At 43.0% G+C, this 21,777-nt stretch overlaps 1 protein-coding gene across 4 annotated transcripts in view; it reads left to right on the forward strand.

The window, feature by feature from the left end:
• SEC24C (SEC24 homolog C, COPII coat complex component) overlaps positions 1-21,777 on the forward strand; it is a 60,081-nt gene that overhangs the window by 18,077 nt on the left and 20,227 nt on the right. For 2 of the 4 annotated variants that reach the window (XM_006262955.4, XM_006262957.4), the window contains 10 exons: positions 1,180-1,321; positions 4,247-4,425; positions 5,682-6,164; positions 8,629-8,759; positions 12,197-12,265; positions 14,070-14,181; positions 15,176-15,303; positions 18,615-18,753; positions 19,921-20,036; positions 21,563-21,687. In XM_006262955.4, the coding sequence (XP_006263017.1) occupies positions 1,180-1,321; positions 4,247-4,425; positions 5,682-6,164; positions 8,629-8,759; positions 12,197-12,265; positions 14,070-14,181; positions 15,176-15,303; positions 18,615-18,753; positions 19,921-20,036; positions 21,563-21,687 (1,624 nt within the window). The remainder of the gene's footprint in view (positions 1-1,179; positions 1,322-4,246; positions 4,426-5,681; positions 6,165-8,628; positions 8,760-12,196; positions 12,266-14,069; positions 14,182-15,175; positions 15,304-18,614; positions 18,754-19,920; positions 20,037-21,562; positions 21,688-21,777) is intronic. The other 2 variants (XM_006262956.4, XM_006262958.4) reach the window with 1 other exon arrangement.

The following is a 21,777-nucleotide window of genomic DNA, read 5'->3' on the forward strand; positions in this document are numbered from 1 at the left end:
GCTGGGGCAGCCTGTGCCATACTCCCCACCTGCCAGCCCAGGCCCCAGCCAGCAGCTGCAACTTCCAGTGGGGCTGTTCCCAGTGCTGCTCTCCTCCCCTTGCCTCCACAGAAGCTGCCTGGCTGAAGCTTTCCTCCTGCCCACCTGGAGCAATGCAGCAAGGGCAGGAGTGGGAGGAAGAGCGGCTGCTGGAGGCAAGGGGAGCAGAGCAGCACCTGGCTGGCTGCAGCCACACCAGGAACAACCCCATCAGAAGTTGTACCCTGGCTGGAGCCAGAGCAAAGCTGATGGGCGCATGGCACCCAGGCAGGCTTCCTTCTCCTCCTCTCAGCCCCCCGCACACACTTGTAGACTTACCTTCCCTTATACACCCTACCCCCATGGGATGTGCAGGAGTGGATCATGGCTTGGCCCAGGTCCCGGCCCTGAGCTGTCACTGCCCCGTGACCCAACCCCATAATCCCAGCCTTGCCTGTCCATCCCAATCCCAAACACTGCTCCCTGTCTGCCTAATAAAAAAAAGCCCAATAGGGAGTTTTGATGAGTTATTGTGCTGGGGTGGGGTGCAGAGTGCTGACCTGGCCTGTGACGGTTCATCAAAGATCCCTATGTGGCCCTTGGGCCCAAATAATTGCCAACCCCTGGACTAGATGGAATTAGACAAACCCATCTGGCAATAGTGGCTCCAATTATGCTCTTAAAAGAAAGAGTGTTAGAATATCATTTAAAGCTTTTTGGCTAATGTAATTCTGTAATTTTGTATGTCGAGAAGTTGACCTGAAATCAACATTAGGTTCTACATAAACTTTCCTTAGCTGGGCTTTAAAATAGCATACAGGGTGTTATTTAATAACAGCTACTGAAAGGAAGATGATATGGCAGAGAGCATTCATGACTCTTGGGACTTCTACCATTGATATTTAGCCACATCATCTTGCATCTGCTCTGAGTAGGACGAGACCATATTGAATAAATGTTCTGGTGTGCTGTGAACACTACTACTTACTCTGTTGCAACCTTGTAGTTGCACAGATGCTTTACCAATGGTGGAAGTTGAGAGTAGGCATAGTTCCCATGTGCAAATGTAGTGCAATAATTGGCAAATCTATTTTTTTTCCTTGGCATTTGGGGATAACTTGTCTGTGAATAATTATGCAGTTTCTCTCTATGTATATTTAGGTCCGTTAAGAACACCTCCAACCTCTGGTGCTCCCCCTCCGACTTCTGGAGCACCTCTTCCTGTTGGCCAGCCAGCGTATAATCAGTTTGGGCAAGGAGATGTACAGAATGGGATTCCAGCCTCAGCAGTCCAGATGCAAAGGTACTTCTGAACAGCTTAAGTCACTTCATTGCTTATCCACCTGTCCCAAAGATTTCATCATTGCTGGTCTCTCCCTTCATGTCTTGGAGCAAAGAAGGTTTACATGAGTATAGATTTTGTTTAAGTGCTTGCTGTGAAACTGTATAAAAGGGATGTTATAAAAATATCGATGAAATCAATCCGTGAGTAGACTCTTCGCAGGAGGTAAGCCCCCCCATGTGGTTTTTTTCCTTTCCTTCTCCCCACATCCTCAGTATGACTGGGACTTTCTGGACAACTCTGAAAGTCTGGACACAATTTTTGTGTACTCCTGTAGAGTAGTATAGTATTTGTGAGAGAGAATTTTATTAAACTAATTACCAAAATGTAGAATCTGTTTCTTTTTCCACACCTGAGGGTTCTTAATTGTCTAAGATTCATGAGTAACCCAATCTTTATGATTGTTATAAGGAACACACAATGCAGACCATATTGAAAGAGTTCCACGTACTAAGAAGGGGTTCAAGCTCTGAGCCAACTAGTTTCAACAGTGGCCAGTGAATATTCTCACTCCTAATCCTTGAAAAGAGAGGGGAAATCAATATTCTACTCATTGCAAGGGTTTAAATGTAAATTTAAGTTAGTTACTGTCCAGAGTCATTGTCTGTTGGCAGTCTCTTATTTGTTTATAAGTGTGGATGTTTGAACTTGATCTAACCAGTGAGAGAAACAAGTCACTGAACTTTGTGGAGAAGCTTCTCTCTCCCAACCTTATTTCATTAGGCATTGCAATGTTGCAGTTGTTTATAACTTTTAAAAAATGTTAGCAAATATTTTTGGCTTTAACAGCCTTTTCTAGAGGTGCACAGAAGCATTGGTCTGATATTGGATTGTCACTAATAAAAAGAAAGTTGTCTGTATCCAGAATTGGCCTGATGTGGCCAATAATTTGCCTGATAAATGACCCATGCATGCGTGCAGCTGCTGTGCAGCACATAGGCAGCAAGGAGCACAGCCTGGCAGCTTGGAGAGTTGCGTGTGCAGCTCTTAAGTCTGGTGTGGTGGAAGGGGAGTGGGGACAGAAGGTGCATGGGGCGCAGATCAAGGCCCCCATGGTGAGGAAAAGCTGGGGCAAGCGCTGCCCAGCTGGGGCAGGGTGGGTGTGGAACAGAGCTGCAGCTTGTCCGGTGGGGTGGCAGCTCCCACTGCTGCACACTGCTCTTCCAGCAGCTAGTCAGACAGCTCCCGCCGCTGCTCCCAGCGCTAGTCCGGCAGGATATATGTGGGGGGGGGGTGCCTCCAGATCTGCATGGAGGGGGCTCTTTCCAGCAGGGTGGTACTGTGCTTAGGATAGACGACAGGGGTGCTGGGAGGGGGGCGGTGGGTCTACAGCAAATTTTGGGGTAGCTGCAGCCCCCCCCCAAGTGCTGTCGCCCGGTCCAAGCGCAGTCCCCCCTGCCAGAAAGAGCCTGCCCTGCCCTGCACAGATTCGAGGGCACCCCCCCCCCAAATGTCCTCCCAGACAAGCTGCCAGATGAGTGGTGTGCAGCAGTGGGAACCACCCCCCTTCCCACGCCTCCCAGAGGAGCCGCGGCTCTGTCCTACACCCTCCCAACCCCAGCTGGGCAGCGCTTGCCCCAGCCCCACTCCTCCCTCACCTGATCTGACCCTCCCACCATGCCCCTTCCCTCCCCCCCCCATCACAACAGACTTACCAGCTGGGCGCAGCTGTATCGAAAATCGGATTGGTATCGGCCAATATGCCTCCTTAAAAATCGGCTATTGGTATCAGCCCCAAAAATCTCTGTCGGTGCACCCCTAGCCTTTTTCCTTTCTTTTGACATCTTCCTTACATGGTAAGAATACATGGATTTGTGTGGAGTCTAAAGCAAGCTATGCATTCTTTTTTTTTCCCCCCAGAGTAGATTTGTTTAGTATCAGTCATAGGAAGTTTCTGCCATTATGATGTTGACATAGAGGTACCACTACATTGTATGGAGAATGTTAGAAAATCTTATTCTCTGCCTCTGAAAAGCTCATGGGAAAAACATGATTGGATAAAGCCCAAACTAGAGCAGTAAAGGAATCATGGTAAATATCAGTGGTTCCTGCTGACCTATCCATACCTCCTCTCTCAAACCTTTATTACAGTTTTTGGATTGTCACAAAACTATTTCCCACAGGAGTGTTCAGACTCAGCCTGTTGGTTTCATAGTTGTTAGGGGCTAGAAGGGACCTTTACAGATCATTGGGTCCAGCCCCCCTGTGCTTGGGCAGGAAAGACTGCTAGGATGACCCCAGCAAGTTGGGTGTCAAGACGCTTTTTGAAGATCACCAGGGTGTATAATTGTACCTTTCTGTATGGTTATGTAGTGGTTATTTAATTCCTATTTTAGTACGAGCTTATCTTTCTGTTAAATATATCATTCTTGCATCCTAACTGGAGTAACTTTTAGTACCCCTCTAGAGGGGTTTTGTGTCCTTTCTGAAAAGGAACTTTTAACACCCCTCTAGAGTTGAATACCCCTCTAGAGTTCATTGTGTCCTTTCTGGAATGTTTTAGGAAATAAGGGACATGTTTCTAAATAGCACAAAACACACTGCTGCTCTGCTCTCCACTCTCCAGAAGGGCTTCCAGTACCCTGCGGCACTTTACATGAAATTAAACAAAAGTACACTGTCTGTCCGTGCAGTGATGTAAGAGCATTTGCATTGTAAGAAATGATGGATTTTCTTACGGCAAAAGCATTGCATAATATTGAAAGACGTGTGGTAGTTGCAACTGTTTCTCAGACTTTATGGCCACACTGGTTAGTTTTTAGATTTGAGGGAGCTTGAGACTGAGCTGATGTTTACAAACTGTTCTGTTCAGCAAAGCATAGAACGTTTTACTTGCCCGTATAACAGGGGATTCAAATGACATCTTTCTCTCCTTTTTCCTTGTAGGCCGTCTGTGTCTCAGCCTTTTATACCAGGCTCCACACCCACATCTATTAGCCAACTATCTTCATTCCAGCAATATGGTCCTTCTCCAACGAGTGCACAGCAGCTGACCAATCACATGGCAAGAATGACAATAGGCAGTGTTCCAACCTCAGCTGCTCCCCCAGCTGGACTGGGCTATGGTGAGTTTCCTTGGCATGGATGGTTGTGTATGCATGTAACTGCTTTTGGTCTAGCAGAGCCATTCTAGCATCGCAGTGACTTGCTTCTGATAGGCTGTTGCGATTCTTTGAACATTTTGCTACTGTGTTAAATGGTAGATATTTCTCAGTAATGGAAAGTGAATTGGAGAAAACATAGCTCTGAGCCTGTTGCAGTTGGTGATAAGTGGTTTCTGAGGCCGTAGATGATAGCTGTAACCTGTCTAGCTGGATAAAAGCCTTGCAGAATCAGAAACAGATCACTTCATGAGTAGTGATATAAATTCTGCATATATTGGCACTGCTTGTGAGAGCTTGTTATAGAAAAAGGAAAAGCTTTTATGCAGGCTGTCAGTTCTGAAATTGGTATGAACAACATGATGATGAAATATTCCATTATCCTGCACTGAATAGTTTCATTGGGCATTCCCAAATAGATCAACAGTAGAAGAGTTCAGCAGAAAAAAATGGTAAACCTGGGTAGTCTGTTTCAGTGCTGTCACTGGAGTTTAACTTAGTATTGTCAATGTAGAAAAAATTGAGCATAGCAGTGGAATTGAATGTTTGCTGTGGGCAAATGGCTTTCTGTAGCAGTTAACTTCTGAATTATCTTGAAAAAATTAAATGTTGCTAAGCCTGTTTCATACTGTAGCCTAGTTGCACTTTCTATTTTTAAGTAAACAAGTGAGAAATATACAGGTTCTACTGTATACACTTGATAATAGCAGTCTTTCTCAAATTTTCTACTGAAAATAATGTGGTGTAAGGCAGGACAGAATTATCCATTTCAGTGCAAGCAAAGACTTGAAGTTAAAAACAACCTGCCACCCTTTTTAAATGTGTCTCTGGTACATATTAAGACCCAGAGCATTTACCAGTCTGTCTTGTTTGATACAAGAAAGATCAGTGGAAAGAAAATGTTTTGTGTAACTTTTTCTTTTTCCTTTTTTGTCCTTTTGGAGTCCATGGGAGAAAAGGAGCTATAAAAATTCAAATTCTTTGTAGAAGCTTAACTTCCCTCCTCTCCCCTTACCTGACATTGAGAAGGGAGTTTAAGGGGAGTTTTTGTCTGTATTTAGGAAGAGATCATAGTTTGACAGGCTGAGGAGGTTTGATGTAGCATTCCAGGTGGGGTAGAGTTTAGGATTTTGTATGTTTTCTCATTGACTCCAAGTTGGATTGATTTGTATTTTAGAATATGAAAGGAACTAGTCACAACAATTTGATTTCTTTGCCAGGTCCCTCAACATCGGTTTCCCCAGCCTCAGGAAGCTTCACTGCGACAGGATCTGGTCTCTATACACCTTACTCTTCAAGCCAAGGACCTCCTCCTGCTAGTATGACCCATGGATTGCCTCCTACCAGCCTGTCTCAGGGTGTTCCCTTAGCACAGCCAGCTTTTTCTGGTCTACCACTGTCAATGCAGCGCCTCCCTAGTCAAGGCCCTGGCTATGCCCCACCTCCCTCTTCTACAGGGATTGGACCTTCCAATTATCCTTCTACCACAGGGGCCCCAAGACCGTCAACAATGCAAAGCCCACCATTATCTGGACAGGCTTTAGCTGGATTACCTGCATCCCAGCCAAATCACTTGTCCTCACCACCACCACCTCAGCAAGCCATGTCAGGGCCCCATCCTGGGCCTCCGATGACTGGCCTCCAAGGACCACCACCACCTCCCACACATCCTTCCCAGCCAGGATACCAAATACAACAGAATGGTAAGTCAATCCAGTGTACCTTCTATACTTGATGCAAACTCATGGCTGGTCTGAATCAGTGAAATGTTAATCTTTCAGTTATCTTAAGTAAATATAAAGCAGAAAGCAGGCATCTAACAACAACCCCCCCCCCCCCCCCCAGTAAAACGTTTTACTATCTCACATGGGTTCTATGGATAAATTTGCTATTATTCATAATGCTTGCTGACGCTGAAAAAAATGACTCTGGATAATTTTGTAACCATAAATGTTTGTAGTTAGCTGCGAGGATCAGGAAGTAGTACTCTGTCCCCATGCAATGTTGTACAATATTATAAGTGAATTGGCTATTAGGGCTGTGCGAAATTTCGATAGCTGTTTCATTTTGAAAGAGATTCAGGCCATTTCAGCGCCCAAAATACTGAATCCGAATCGAAATGGAAGGCTCAGAAACATCTCCGAAACGAAACAAGGCATCCGAAACGTTTTGGAAATGTTTTGGAAAATCTCAGAGTTTTGGAGCCAGGCTTGCAGGGAAACAGCTGTATGCTGCTGCCCTGCCACTTGACCTGGCTCTGCAGGGAGCAGAGATCCACATCAGGGTCTCCTTGCTGCCACTGCCTGCCCCACACAGCAGGGACCAGCAGGCTTGATTGCCACTCTGCACTGCTTCCCTACCCTGCGACCCAGCGTGATGGGGATCAGATGTCCACATGGAGGTCTCCTCACCTGCATGTAGGGCAGTGGCCCTCTCCTTCCCCCTGGACGAGCCACCCACAGCCCTGTCCTGCTACCCCTTGGGGCCCCAAGCTCTGCCTGGCCTTGTAGGGCTGTGCGAAGCTTGGAGCGCATTTGAAACAGATTTGGAGGAGATTAGGTGGAAACGAAACAGGACGGTGATCCGAAACACTGAAATGAGTCGTCGTCCTCTGAAAGAACTGAATCCTAAACTGAATCAAAACACAACCATTTTGCACAGCCTTATTACCTATTTAGAATCTCCTGGATTAGAGGTCTTTGTCTACTGGCCATTTCATTACTGACTCTAAAAACGCTGTTTGGCACAGCCCTGAATTTTGTAACCAGATGTCCATGTGGTCCTATCTTTTGCAGCAGAAGAGTGTTTTGTTAAAGGTTTTAGGGGTATAGGTTGTAGCCATGTTGGTTTAAGGCAGTGGTCTCCAATCTGTTTAAGTAGGAGATCACCTTTGGTAAAGCAACCCAAGATGTACCATGTGCTGCTGCCTCCCCCCTTCCCAACCCAGCAGGTAAGTCTGTGGGGTGGAAAGCGGGGAGTGCAGATTGAGGGAAAGAAAATTATTTGGGAGCATGCCTCCCTAGTAGGTCAGTCCCACTCAACTTACCCCTGCTCCTGCCTCTCTGGCACTGTCCCTCATCATGGGGTCCTCGATCTACCCCTACCCCTTCCCTCCCCCATGGACTAACAAGCTTTGCTGGTCCACGCGTGTGCATGCGCACAGCCACTTGGTTCCCCACCCCAGCCTCAGATCAACTCCAAGAGGCTCCGAGATCTACCGGTAGATTGAGATCCACTGGTTGGTGACCACTGGTCTAAGGACATAGGCAGACAAGGTTCTTTGGGTAAACCTGATATTTTTTATTAAACCAACTCAAATAGTTGGAAAAAATCTTTGCAAGCTTTTGGGTACAAATACCCTTCATCAGGCTGAGAGAGCATCTGCAGTTGGTGTGTGCTCTTCCTGGATGGAATGAATAGTAAAGAAGCCAGAGGCTGGTATGCATGCAAGAAAGCCAGTCAGTGAAGATGTAAATTAAGGAGTCAGTGGGTAAGAGAGGTTGCAGGGGGTGAGGGAAGGGGGAATAGCTGGTAAATAGTGGAGAGGTACCTGGGGAGTCGGATGTTAAGCAGCTTATAACGTGTCCTAAATCCAAAGTCTGTATGATTTTTTTTGTATCCAGTAGGTTGACGAAGTGAAGTTCGTAGGTTGTAACGCAATGGAATAATCATGTATAGTCATAAAACCACTTAAATTAGCAGAAATGAGAACTCTCCTGTTATAATTTTGGACAGCCCAAAGCTGACTGACAAAATTGTCTGCTTTTACTTCAGTGTGTTTATGGGTTTTGCATGGGGATATGTGGTTACTTTGCTCATAGTTTTCTATTAGCTGGATCTGAAGCACAACTTGAATTTTGACAGTCCTTTATTGGATCTAACGTCTTGGTAATATTATTTTCCAAATACATGAACCCATGAAGAACCAGTTCTTCCCATCTCTCAGATGGGTTTCTAAAGAAGTTACGTCACTCACTTTAAACCTTGAAGAGCTTGCTAGAGATGGACAGATTACTGATGAATCATTGTGACAAATCTGTTTAACCTTTATTAGTTGGATGTTAGCTGTCCCTTTTTGGGTTAAGATGTTCTATAGGAAATGTAGTTAAAGTTTAGCAAGGAAGTATTAAGTACTGGACACGTTTTCAATGTGGTGTTTCTTTTCAGGTTCCTTTGGACAGGTGAGAGGTTCACAACCAAACTACGGAGGGGCTTATCCAGGAACACCCAATTATGGGAGTCAGCCTGGACCACCACCCCCGCCAAAACGCTTGGATCCAGATTCCATTCCTAGCCCTGTAAGCTTATATTGTTCTCATCAGTTTGAACTTTTACACTTACTGCATCTTATTATATATGAAATTGACAGATTGTAAGGATAGAAACAGATTGCTTAATGAAGAACAGTGCTTTCTGTTCCTGTTGATTTTTACTAATTCGTATATTCAGTTTCAGGGACTTGTTATCAGTAGGATCACTAAATTACCAGTAGCAGTGAATGCAGAAAGGGACTGGATATGGCACTATATCTCCACATGTTTCTTTTTTCCAAGTTAATAAACAGAAACTTTTTAATACTTTGATTAAGCCACTGGTCTGTCACACTGTCTCCAGACTTTGCCTTATGAGCTCTTCCAAGTGAAGAGTAGCTTGCCAAAAAGAACATTGTCATCTCAGTAAAGCAAAGCTATCTTTCAGTTAAGTTGCAGGAGCATGGTTTATAGATGGTTTATTTGAAAAGGTCTGTGGACAAACTGAGGAGTCCAGAGGACAGCAATCAAAAGGATTATTGAGTTCTAGGGGAAATGTGATTTTTAAGAAAAGGTAGAAGAATTGGGATTATTAAGTCTGGAGAAGAGAAGACTGAAGGGAGATTTGATTACAGTCTACAAGTACATGAAGGGTGGTTATAAAGAGAATCGTGTTAGACTGTTTTCTGTGGTCTCAGGAGACACGACAAAGCACAGTTGTCTTAAATTGCAGCAAGGGCTCTTTAGATTAAGAAAGTTCTTCCTAATATCCAATACTGGGGTAAGTAACACTGGAACAGATTACCTAGAGAAGGCTCTGTCCCTGGAAACTTTTAAGAACAGGTTAGACTGGGATGGTTCAGATAAGGAAGATTCTGTCTTGGTCGGGGAGTTTGTCTAGATGATCCTGAGGTCTCTTCACAGCCACATTTTTCTGTGATTCTGTATTTGCTTACTTAGACATGCCCATGTCTTATCTTATAAAACTGGTCTCATCTTTTATAGAATTGTCCCCTATATTCTAAATATGGGCTAAACTATAAACCTGATACATTACTGTTAAACTAAAATATTTTTAATATCACCCAGAATAAAGGTAGTTCTTTCTCAGTGTGGAACAGGTGACCACCTGACTTGGGTCCCAGATCTGCATTAATTCCTTCATTAATTTCATCTGGCATTAAGATGATTACTTAGTTTCTTAAGGGGATATAAACAATGATGATGCCCTCTTACGATGCATGAAGAGCTTGATTAAAGTATGATAGTCCATTCTTTATAAGTGTACAGTATGCAGTACTGCATGCAGTATGCACAAGAACTGACTGAATATACATCATAACAGTTCATTCATTGCTGGTGTTTTCATAGTCAAGGTGTGGGTCATAGGATGTGTGTTTGAGCATGCACTTGTTGTCTCCTCAGTCTCACTGTACTTCCAAGCAGTCAGTTAAGTTTGTCAAGGATGTTCTACATGCAGTGATGACATTTTTAGTTTGAAGGTGGACCACTTCTCAAATCAGAATTCTAGCCCTGCTTGTGGCTCTTGCTCCCTTCCCACAGCCTTCCTGGTGTCCCGCACTCCCCACCCACAGCCCCTGCTCCTCCAGCCCTGAAGGAGAAGGCCCCCAGCTGCCAGGGCTGTGAACCCTGGTCTGCAGCACCCACTCCCCCCTGCTGCAGGGGTAGGGGGGTGCTGGCTCCCTGCCACTGTGCATACTTCTGAGGGGGGCAGAGGGACCCACACCCCCCAAGATGTGTGAATAGGGCAGGCATGGGCTGCAGGCTCAGGCTCCCTCCCTGCTGCCCTCCCCTGGGGCCTCCAGAGTCCAGTGGGAGCAACCTGGCACGGCAGGGAACAGCGGGGCTGCATAGAGAAACTGCTCACTGCTGCAAGCTCCTCACTGCCCTGGTGACATGCCCCCTGCACATGCTGCTGCTTTGAGGGGCACAATCCCATGCTGCTGCTCTCACTGCAGTCCCGTGTGCAGGAGGTGCGTCACCAAGGCAGTGTGGAGCTTGCAGCAGCAAGCAGCTTCTTCACATGGCTCCACTGCTCTGCCGCGCTGGGTTGCACCCACTGGCCTGTGGAGGCCCTGGGGGAGGGAAGCAGGGTGGCAGGGAAGTGTGGAGCCACACGGAGAAGCAGCTCGCCTCTGTGAACTCCGCACTGCCGTGGCAATGCACCTCTTGCGCGTGGGGCTTCAATGAGAGCAGCCTTGCGGGGTTGTGCCCCTCAAAGCAATGGCACGCACAGGAGGTGCATTGCCAGGGCAGCAGGGAGCTCACAGCGGCGAGCAGCTTCTCCGTGCGGCTCCGCTCTTTTCTGTCATGCCAGGTCATGCCCGCCAAGCTGTGGATGCTCCAGGGGAGGGAAGCAGGGCAAGAGCCCATGACCACAGCCTGCACCTGCTCCAACATACAGATGGCGGTGCGGGTCTCAGTTGGCCCTCCCACTGGACGAGCCACCCATGGCCCCGTCGTCCTCCCTGCTTGGGCCCTGCGGCCATGCATTGTGGCCCTGGGCCGCAAGCACCGCCAAGCTCTCTCCCTCCCTACAGGGGCTTCAATCGTCTTCTCCCCCCTCATTTAGCTGCTGGAGCTACTCTCGGGCTGCCTGGGTCCATGTGCATGTCCATGCACGTGGTGCCCCCTGTCTCACCACCCTCCTTCTGTTCCCTCCCAGCTCCTTGCAGACTGGAACTCTGCCAGCCTGCAGGGTGCTCATTACAAAAAGCCATATCCGCAGGTTTCTCTGATAAATGAGAAATCCATGTTTGCCTCTGGTAAAAGGTAAAATCCACGGTTTACTCCGTTTTTCCATGGGAAATGAAAAACCCGGGTCCCTGCTCATTAATATCACTAGATTGTTAGGTTCAATTCCCAATGCTGCTGAGCTGATGTTTCAAAAGATCACAATAGCAAGTGATGCTAAGAAACATTTCCAAGGAAATGCTTACAGTTGGTTCACTTGACTTCTGTATCTAGCTTTAGTCTAGACTTGCGCTCTCATGCTGGTGATGATCAAAAAGTCATAGTTTTATCTGCTTAGATTTTAGCCTTACACATGTATTAGGACTTAGTTTTCATAAGGAAGGAGTGTAGGAGAGCTTTAATAGCTTGGCTCGCTTTATCTCCTTGTCCATTAAATTTGGACTTCAAGCAACTTTTATCAGTTTCGTTCATTGCAGCATGTTCTTGTAGTGTAAGTCCTTAAAGTCTAACAGGGCAAGTACATAGTCTGTCTCTGCCAACAAAATATTCAGAGCCCAAGAACAATACAGCAGCAAGACGCATTCTAGGATTAATTTGTTGTATTGAAGGAAACATTCTTTTCCTCTTGTTGCATGAACTGTTGTCCAAATGTATATATCTAACTCCAGTGCCAGAATTTGGGCAGAGAGAAGTAACACTTACTTCTTGTTTTATTATTCTCTTTTTCTTTTTGTGGCACTCTGTTACTTTTTTTTATTCTTTAAAAAAAGCAACTCAGTGAGCTGCCACCTCAGCAGAAACCCAGGCACAGAATAGATCCAGATGCAATTCCTAGCCCAGTAAGTGCAGTGTCTGTCTAATGTCATCTTTGTGTTGGTGGCCACCTGTGCATGCCTGCAACCTAAATTTCATCTCACTAACCCTTTGCTGTTAATCCTTCCTCCCTCCGCCCCCATCTTTTTCTGCTTGCCTTATCAAAATGAATAGAATTAAATACCGCAAGGGGACTGCTCATTAAATTGCATCCTGTGTCATGAATGAAGGGGCAATAGAAAGCAGATAGCTTTTTAGAAGCAGATCGTGAAGAATGTCTCCCCTCCATCTTGTCTGATCCTTAAAAGTAAATTAGCTACCTTATTGGGCAAAATGTAATGATTTATAGTACAAATTTCAGGACAAACAAGTTGTACCCATGTATATTACATGGCTCATTACTTTGTTTACTTTTCATTCTTGTTGCGGTACCAAGGTTGAGCTAATAGTTGAGTACTTGTAAGTGAGAGGAAGTAGCTCTTGTTTTGACACCAATCCCTCATCTAAATTTCTTGGCACACTTCTCTGATAAATCATGGGGAGCCTTTAGCATTCTTTCATTATCTGCTGTCATACACCATTATAAATTACAATTTTTTAAGATTCAGTATGTTACATACAAAATCTCTTTTTGAATATATAGAGGAACCTACTTTTTGGTTTGGAGGAAGATGGTGGTTTTGACTTTTCTATTACCCCTCTATCATTTCTCCCTCATTAGTGATTGGCTAAAGTTAGTCACGTGACATCGCTATTGGTGTGACCAACTTTAGTTAATCTGTAGAGTTTTTAGAAGATAGGAGACTTCTTGTGGAATGGACATAATCTAATGGTATGGGTGAGCTTTCTACTGAGACAACATGAAATATAGGGATAATAGTACTTTGCCAAACAGAGGTCTGCATATTGGAATTTATTGCAAAGACAGATTGGCAAAGAATGAATTTTTCACAAGGACTGAAGTAACTTGTTCCTAGGTTATTGCTTAAATCGGGCTAGGTGCTGGTATTGGAAAAAGTAGCTGTAAGGATTCATAATCATAATTTGCCATTCTTATACAGAATTCAATGATTATTCTTAATCCAGAAGTGCTGTCCATCTTGGGAGTACAGTTTTGTCATCTCTAATTGAAGGAACTTTTAAAAATACTTTCTGTAGTTTAACCTTTTAAATGAACCAGTCTGTTGCAAACAGTTGGGACCTGACATATAAACTAGAACAAGTAATACACTGAAGGGATCAAATTCTTCCGAGTTTTTGTATGCAGGTATTTAGGTCAGAGTTCAGTCAGATGCACAGTATCTGTAAGAACCACAGTAAGAACCAGCCTTGTATTGTGGCAATTCTTGGAACTTTAGATACAAAACTTAGATGCAAAAAGCAGGGAAAAAGGAAGCTTAAAACTAAAGGATACGTGGAATCCAGAATATTTTGATTTGGAGCTTCCAGAAAGACTTAGGTTGGTTTGTAATTCACAGTCTGTTGGGAAACAATAAACAGAAATAGTACTTGAATTTAAGTTTTGAGAGTCTCCAAATTCATTCTTTAAATGTAAAATATGCCAGTTTTCATAATTGTAATTTAAAACGCCCTAAAATTTAAATACGACTTCTGCTTCTTTTGTTAAAATCCCTCTAGTCTTTCACCAACCTTTGCATACAATAAGAGCTGACTTCCTGACAAAGCTTAAACTAGGTCTAGGCTTCTGAGTCCTTGAAACTAGTCATGTTTGTCCCAGTCCCTGTCTGACTTCATTATAGTTCCAAATCCCATGTGTCATAGTCACCACAAAACAGTCTATAGTTGCTAACATGTTGCTTTGCATTCTAGATCCAGGTGATTGAAGATGACAGAAATAACCGTGGATCAGAGCCATTTGTCACTGGAGTGAGAGGGCAAGTTCCACCCCTTGTCACTACCAATTTCCTGGTGAAAGATCAAGGTAATACACTGCTCACTACTTACTTTTTTTTTTTTGAAGGAGCTGCAGTATATTGCCAGAGATCTCAGCGTACAATTTCTTGGGACATTCCCTTTGATGTACAGGGTTTTAGTGCTCTAGCTTTTTTTTAAGCAGTAGAGGCTTAAATTCTAAAAATGTTTTTGTTTGTGATCTAAAATAAAAGATAAGTTCAGTCTCAGACAGTAGTGGATGGTTTGACCAATCCGTCCATAGGTAAAAACAGAATTAACATTTTTTAGAGGAATGAAGTGGAGCCAATGGATGTTGGAAAGCCAAGAATGAAGATTTGTGAATAGAAGTATGTTGCATATTTATATAGGAGTAAAAGGGGGCATTTTAGGATGAAGGTGTGTTGGCAGTATGAATGTGAAGGGTCTAGGACTAGAAGTGCATTATGGTGTTTCAAATCATGAATACAATGCAATATATGATCTGGGAGTTGGATAGAGAAAGACTTTACCTTATCTACCTTCTTTAGTGACTACTGGTAGTGCTGTCAGTTTCTCATTTTCAGGGTTGCTGAAATCTTATGCAAATAAGTGCCTTATTTTCTAAATCAGAATTGCACTGCTCAACAAGGAAGCTGTTGGAAATGAAAAATAGAATCTTCCCAAGTTATAGTGTCCGAGTACCTGTTTACAATACCTTAAATTAGCATAATCCACTTGAGATCCACCTGACACACAGGTTGGCCCCTGTCTAAATAGTGTGTTATTTTTATGGGGCTTTTTTGGAGGGGAGAAAAGGTAGATTTAGAGTTGTAATCTGAACAATACAATAATCTAGATTAAGAATCTCTATACAAGGAGTTAATTGGGACCACCCATTTCACAGGTTACGCTGTATCTGAATACAAGTCCCTATGTAGATGGGTGCTTAGAGTCTGCATTATGGGTTAATATGTTGCCCATGTTGTAAGTTTAGTACTCTTCAGAGAGAATTTAGTGTGTTTTGTTTTTGCTTTCCTTTACAGGTAACACAAGCCCCCGCTACATAAGATGCACATCTTACAATATTCCCTGCACATCAGATATGGCCAAACAGTCCCAGGTTCCCCTAGCTGCTGTCATAAAACCGCTGGCTACGCTACCGACAGAGGAGGTGAGAGCAATATCCTGCATCGACTGTCTAGGACTTTGAAGCCTCTTAACTATTTAGACCTTGGTGGAATAAGAATTTTGGAGAGCAAAGACTAAGCAAACTTTGGTCCTCAGATAAACCTGAGTTGTGGTCATCTCTTTGCCATGACTCTCTGTGCCCCTGCTCTCTTACATCTGTAAAAACCTGATTAATCGTTACCTGCCTAATCAAACTGAGGGGCTGAAAGACTCTAAAGCATTTTAAAGTGGGGAAGGTCTGAAAGAGTGCTAGGAACGTAGGCTCTAGTTACAGGCATATGTTTGTTATGTTGCTGCTCCTAACCATGACTTCAGTGTATCTATCCAAACCGCTCTTGATGGCTAGATTTGTAAAGTGCAAGTTGGGCAGTCTATCCACCCATTACATGCCTTGTCCCTTTCAGACTCCATTGAGTTGGGGGGATAGTGCATGGGCTTTAAAATCTATTCTGTTGCTTTTTTGTGATTTTTAACAGTATTTTGGATTTTGCAAATCTGCTCAAAAGGTTTAAATTAAACTGAATTGGCCTGAAGTAAATTCCCATAGTGTGCTTGGGACCTTCTTATAAGGGATGTATGACTGGAGAATTAAAGCAGCTACATTTCAGAGGTTTGTGTAGTTTAAAAGCACTCTGGAAAAAAGAAGTGTGCCTAGATATTTAATCTCCAAGTTCTGATTTATATGCTTTGAATGAATGCATCTTTTTATGCTGCCCAGCAAAATTTTGCCAAACTTCACTGAGCCCCCAGCCCTGGAAACATCTTTATTACAGACAAGGGCCAGTTCCCTTGTGGAGGGGCCCTACTAACAGATGAGAACTTAGCTTAATATCCTGCACCTGTTGAGAGAATAAGACACTGTAAATGGAGCCACAGTTGGAGAGATGGGGAGGGGAAAGAGAACTGTGATTGGTGAAAACAAGGCATTGAAAACAATCTAGAATCCTTAAAATCCAGCACCTGCTCACCAGATGGGACCTTTGCTCCAAAAGCTAAGCAAGGTTCAGAGAAAAAGTGTATGAGGCTTCAGGAAATAACTAGACTTTCCAATATCTAAGATGTTAATTGGCATTCACATTTTCCATGCATGTTATGGCTCTTCACCCTGTAAAGGATTTTTGTTCTTGAGGTAGTAAAGCTGGCTGCCTGTTGTCCCTGGCTTCTGGACAAGCTAATGTGACTAGGCAAGTACAAGAGTCAGGTTTTCTGTCTGACAGATGAAGGCAACGTGGCAGGGATAGAGGAAGTACCATCAGGCAAAAGCAGCCTTGAGTAGTCTGTCAGAGAGGATGGTGGCTAAAGGGGTGAATGAGTATAGCATAGATATTTGAGTTGCTTTATAAGTAGGGAGAGGTGTGTGAGTTGTGTAAAGCAAGAGAACTGAGCTGTCAGTTAAAGCTGGGAGGGGAAAGAGCTGGGAGTGGTCAGAACAACTGTTCTGCTGTCAATCAAAAAATGTACCATCTGATAAGGCTGTGTGCAGAGGCCCATAGTTATGGGGAGGGGAGAAATGGGATCCGAGGCTCTACAATTCCGCTTAGGGAGTTTTTAAGGTTGGAAAGTCAAACTGTCATTGAGGCCAGTGCACCTACTTGAGAAATGCTTTGAATGTAGCCTGTGACTTTGAATGCAGCTTGTGTGTGAGCTCCTCTTAATCAAATCAGACTGCCTCTTGCTGCTTCTACTAAGTATGCAGAGCTCTACAAGTTGCTCCAAAGTCTACTCTGACTTGCCTGGAAAAGAACTTACTTACTGGTAAGATTATTACCTCTACATGTGAGTCCTGAAGATAATGATACATTATGCTAATACAGTAATTATCAGGGACTGATGTAGCTTGAATTGGAGGCAATTGTAGTGATCAAGACCTCAGTGGTTTCCTTGAAGATTGTGCTTACATCTTCACACCAAGCTCACACCACATGACAATGCCCATACCTATTTAATATGGCTTTTAACCACTAAATCCTCTTGCTTTGAAGGTTAGGCTCGTCTGGATATATAATGTCTTCATTGGCTCCTGTAGTTTTAGGTCTTCTATAACAAGCTTATCAAAGGAAGCATATTCCCTGTCTGTATCAAAGCACACTTTAGAATTTGAGAGAGATAGAAGTGGCAGGTTCAAAAGTGGAGTGTGTCTAGCTCCATTGAGCAGTTTTCTGCTAGTCTGAAGGGGGACCAAGACAAATGACCTGTTGACACAACAACAGGGAGCCAGCAGCAGCAAGTGTCAGTAAGAAGGATTACACTTCTAGTTTGTATGGATCTGATCTTGGTTTAAAACCAGATGGATGCCCGTGATGAAATTTTTGTTTGAAGGCATGAGTCCCAGTTTGGAATCTCTGACTGCAGTAGTGTTTTAATTGTATATTAAATTAAAGGGAAAATGATACAGGGGAGAGTTAGGCTGTAAACATAAGGGCATAGAAATGACTAGAAGTGGCACAGTAGTCCAAAACTGACCAAGCAGAGTTTAAAAACCCCCCAAACAAAACAGTAAAAATAATTAGTTTAATTTCATTTGGTGAAATTAAAATTAATTCAGACTGAGAGAGAGATATCTGCATTTTCTCCACAAGCAGCGAAGACAAAGATATGGGGGATTTAATGTATGATGTGAAATGTTTTTGTCTGTACAAAGGGTTTGGGGATTAAGTTTGTTTTATAAATTTGTGGCTGTGTTTTTTCACCCTGAGAGGAGGGGTTAATTTTAGCAACTATAAGCTTCATTATTCCCAACAGTGGGTTTTCTACAGAGTATTATTTTATTTCAGAGAATGGAAGTACAGCATGTAAATAGGTCTCTCATCCTTGATCTTTCTGTTACTGGGCTGATCTATAAAGGGGCTTGTAATAGTACGGTCATGAGTGCTGAGGAAAAGTGCATAAGGCAGCCCTTGGATATTGGCTCCTGAGATCATGGGAAAAGAAAAAAGTCAGCTGTGAATAGTACTGACCAAAGTCTAAACCCTTTCAAATCACAGCTTTGTAATAATCTGTTGCAGAATTCTTTCTGCTGTCCAGCAGTAGTTTCCAAGGAAATACTTCCTGTATGTATGCTTTCTCCACTTCATTTGCTATTCATTGTGCTTCTCTGTCTGTTAATAACTACAGCTCACCAACAGCTTCTGTGCTTGGAGCTTAAGGCAGTAAAGCATTTACAAAATATATTCCAACTCTCTTCTTCCTCAACAGCTGCTAAAATGCTAAGCCCTGCCATTAGGTAATAACATGCTTTGGGAGATGTCTAGGCACTCTATCCCGTCATATATGACCTGTCTTCTTCCTTCACAGACCCCTCCTTATTTGGTAGATCATGGAGAATCTGGTCCCATTCGATGCAATAGGTGCAAGGCCTACATGTGCCCGTTTATGCAGTTCATTGAGGGTGGAAGGAGATTCCAGTGCTGTTTCTGCAGCTGTGTCACTGAGGGTAAGACTTCATTCTGGGAGATGGTGTTTTTGTGCCAGTAGGGAGACACTTGAAAGATATGCAAGCAGTTACTGTACTAAAGGGATATTCATGGCATAAGCACTGAGCAGAATGTCTTTTCACTGAATTTTGTACTCTTGTATTTTTAAAATGTACTGTTTAAGTACATTCAGAATGTGGTTAAGTGTTCAACTCTGAAATGCTGAAGATTGCAGCTTCTTTAACTTTCTCCTCTTGTATAATGTATTACAATACTGTCAAGCTATTTTAATAAAGTTTTTTTTATCAGTAGATCCATATAGTATATTATTGTGTGAGGGATCTTATGGTAATTTTTGTTTTGGACCATGTCAATGAAAATAGTGTAAGTAAGCATTTGAGTTAAAAATGTATATGATAAATGTTCTGCTCTTAACATTTTAGTCAACATATATCCCTACAGTTATTTTCATTCAGTAACTCACCCCCTTTATTGTCATTCAAGGGTGAGACTGTTGCCTATGAAAGTAACTTAGTTGCAAATGGAAGTGTTATGCTTATTAACCCTTTGGTTTATTCAACATTGATACATATTGATAAGCACACTCCAGTAGAGTATAAGTCCCATTTATGTTCTGTTTCTCATAGAAATACCTTCCCCAGCATGCTTGGCATACACAAAGCAATGCAAGATACTTGTGTATCGAAAATTGTAAAACAGATCTCTACCTCATGTGAGAAAGTGGTTAGTAATTACCATGAAGACTACTTGTGTAATTTTAATCTTGATATTTTTTTGTTTCTCTTCTGTAGTTGAACTATTCAAACTTGAAATCCTCTGTGTAGTTTCAATTAAATTGACCTTTTTTTAAAGGGATTTTCATTTTTTCTACTGTTGTTAGTATTTTGGTTTTTGTTTTGGTTTTGTTTTGGGGGGGTGTTTTTTAGTATCACTTCCTGTAATCTGTTCTGTCCTAGTCATGTTAGTAGCTCTGCAGAAGAGAAACCTCACTTATCCTATTGTGGAGAAGTTTCCCCAGTAATGGAGCTAGGGTCTGTTGGAGGATACTCTTGTCTTCTCCCCTCACATAGTAGGTGTTCTGCAGAATCTGCTTTCAGGCCTTTACAACAGTGTGTTTGAGTTACCAATGATATGCTTGTAACATTTGCTGTGTTTTTTGTTTCCAGTGCCTCCTCACTACTTCCAGCACTTGGATCATACTGGCAAGCGAGTTGATTTCTATGATCGACCAGAGTTATCATTGGGGTCCTATGAGTTTTTGGCAACCGTTGACTACTGTAAGGTAAAACAATGTACATTTAGGACAGAGCTATCATGGTAACCTCTAGGAGGAGATGACATTTATTTTAGTTGAAGTCCATTGATGACATTGCCTTACATAGGGGAAGCAGGTTAGAATTTACGTTGCATTTTACAAGTTAGATATTGCTCACTTTCTATAGTAAAAAGGAAGTCTGGTTCTACATCCTTCAACGTCAATTTAGTTAGATTGTAGGTAGATAATTATTATGAATAATTCAAACCAGAATCGAGGAAAGTGCATGATCTCTACAGTGGCAACTACAAACTGCTTGAGATCTGGTGGGTGTTACGAGTGTATGTTTTCAACCTGCCAGCAAGAATTGGGCAAAATCAGTTTAGCTAATGGTGCTTGAGCCAGTCCTCCAAACAGTTTTCTGCAATAACTGCATTATATGCTGAATTTCAAACACGCAAGGCCACTAAGTCCCAATCCCATATTTGAAGCATGGGACTAGGCAATCCTAACATTTCAACTACTTCTGAGAAGTGGAAAACATGCTCCATGTTAAGGAAACTCTTGTTTTCGTAAAAATAAAGAGAAAAAGGTTTCTAAATGTTGCAATGTTACTAACTTAGGGATAGCAACACGTTGCATTTACCTCTGAATAGTTTGCACCTGTGCTGTTTGTCCCAGAACACACAAATCCCAGTGTTGGTGTGCACACACATCACCCTTCTAATCAGGATGAATGAGTGGCTGAATGCCTTGCTGCTTTTCTGCCATTGATTCAGTGATGCAGTTATGGGATAATGGTTTAGATGCACTTTGCAATGTCTGTTAGTACTTCTTATCCCACAAACCTTTCTAGGGCTTATCCCAGAACAATACGCATGGATGTCTGAATGATGATTGCACTTTGTTGTGGGATATAATGGTTTATCCTGGAACAAATGTGACATCCATGTATAGCCTTTCTGTCACCCTGTTGTTAAAGGAATCTGTCCTTTCCTCTTCTCTTCTTACCTGTCACTTGAGACTCATTTTGTATCAATAGCAAGGTATGCTCATCCTGGCTACTCAAGTCTATCCAGAGCAGACCTAATACTTGTTGAGGGGTGAAAGAGCTACCAGTTCTGGAAAGGAAACTTTCACTACCAGTACACGATGTCTCTTCATAAACAAGTCCATTTGGATTTCAGTCTTCTAGAACATAGAAGCTCTGGGGTGTCTGCTTTGTAAGACACGAAAATGTAAAGGAAAATACCTTTGTAATTAGGCTGCTCTGATTGTTCATTCAGTGATGGCACAATCTGTCCAGAGCACAAACATCTTACATGCATCTGTGTGGCAGGGTCAAACGCTGTTTTGGGTTTTTTTTAAGCATGCTCAGGATAATTTGGTAGGTGGGGAAAAGCTAGCTGAACATCGGTGTATTAACAATTGACCATGAAGAGACATCAAAACTCCATTGGTCTGTATTTAAACAGGCATTCATACTCCATGCCTGAATCTTTTTATGATCTTTTAAAAAATATTGTATATTTTCTTGTCTCCTTTTCCCACAGAATAACAAGTTTCCCAACCCACCAGCTTTCATTTTCATGATCGATGTGTCCTACAATGCTGTGAAAAGTGGCTTGGTAAGGCTGATCTGTGAAGAGTTGAAGTCACTCCTAGATTATCTGCCCAGGTAATCAGCTGCTGTGCTGTGTACTGCTGCAGCCAGTAAAAAAATTGGAAAGCTTCTATATCTTCCCCCATTCACAGAAGAGTTTCTCCC

This window comes from Alligator mississippiensis, chromosome 6 (genome assembly GCF_030867095.1).
Source record: "Alligator mississippiensis isolate rAllMis1 chromosome 6, rAllMis1, whole genome shotgun sequence".
Taxonomy (NCBI): domain Eukaryota; kingdom Metazoa; phylum Chordata; order Crocodylia; family Alligatoridae; genus Alligator; species Alligator mississippiensis.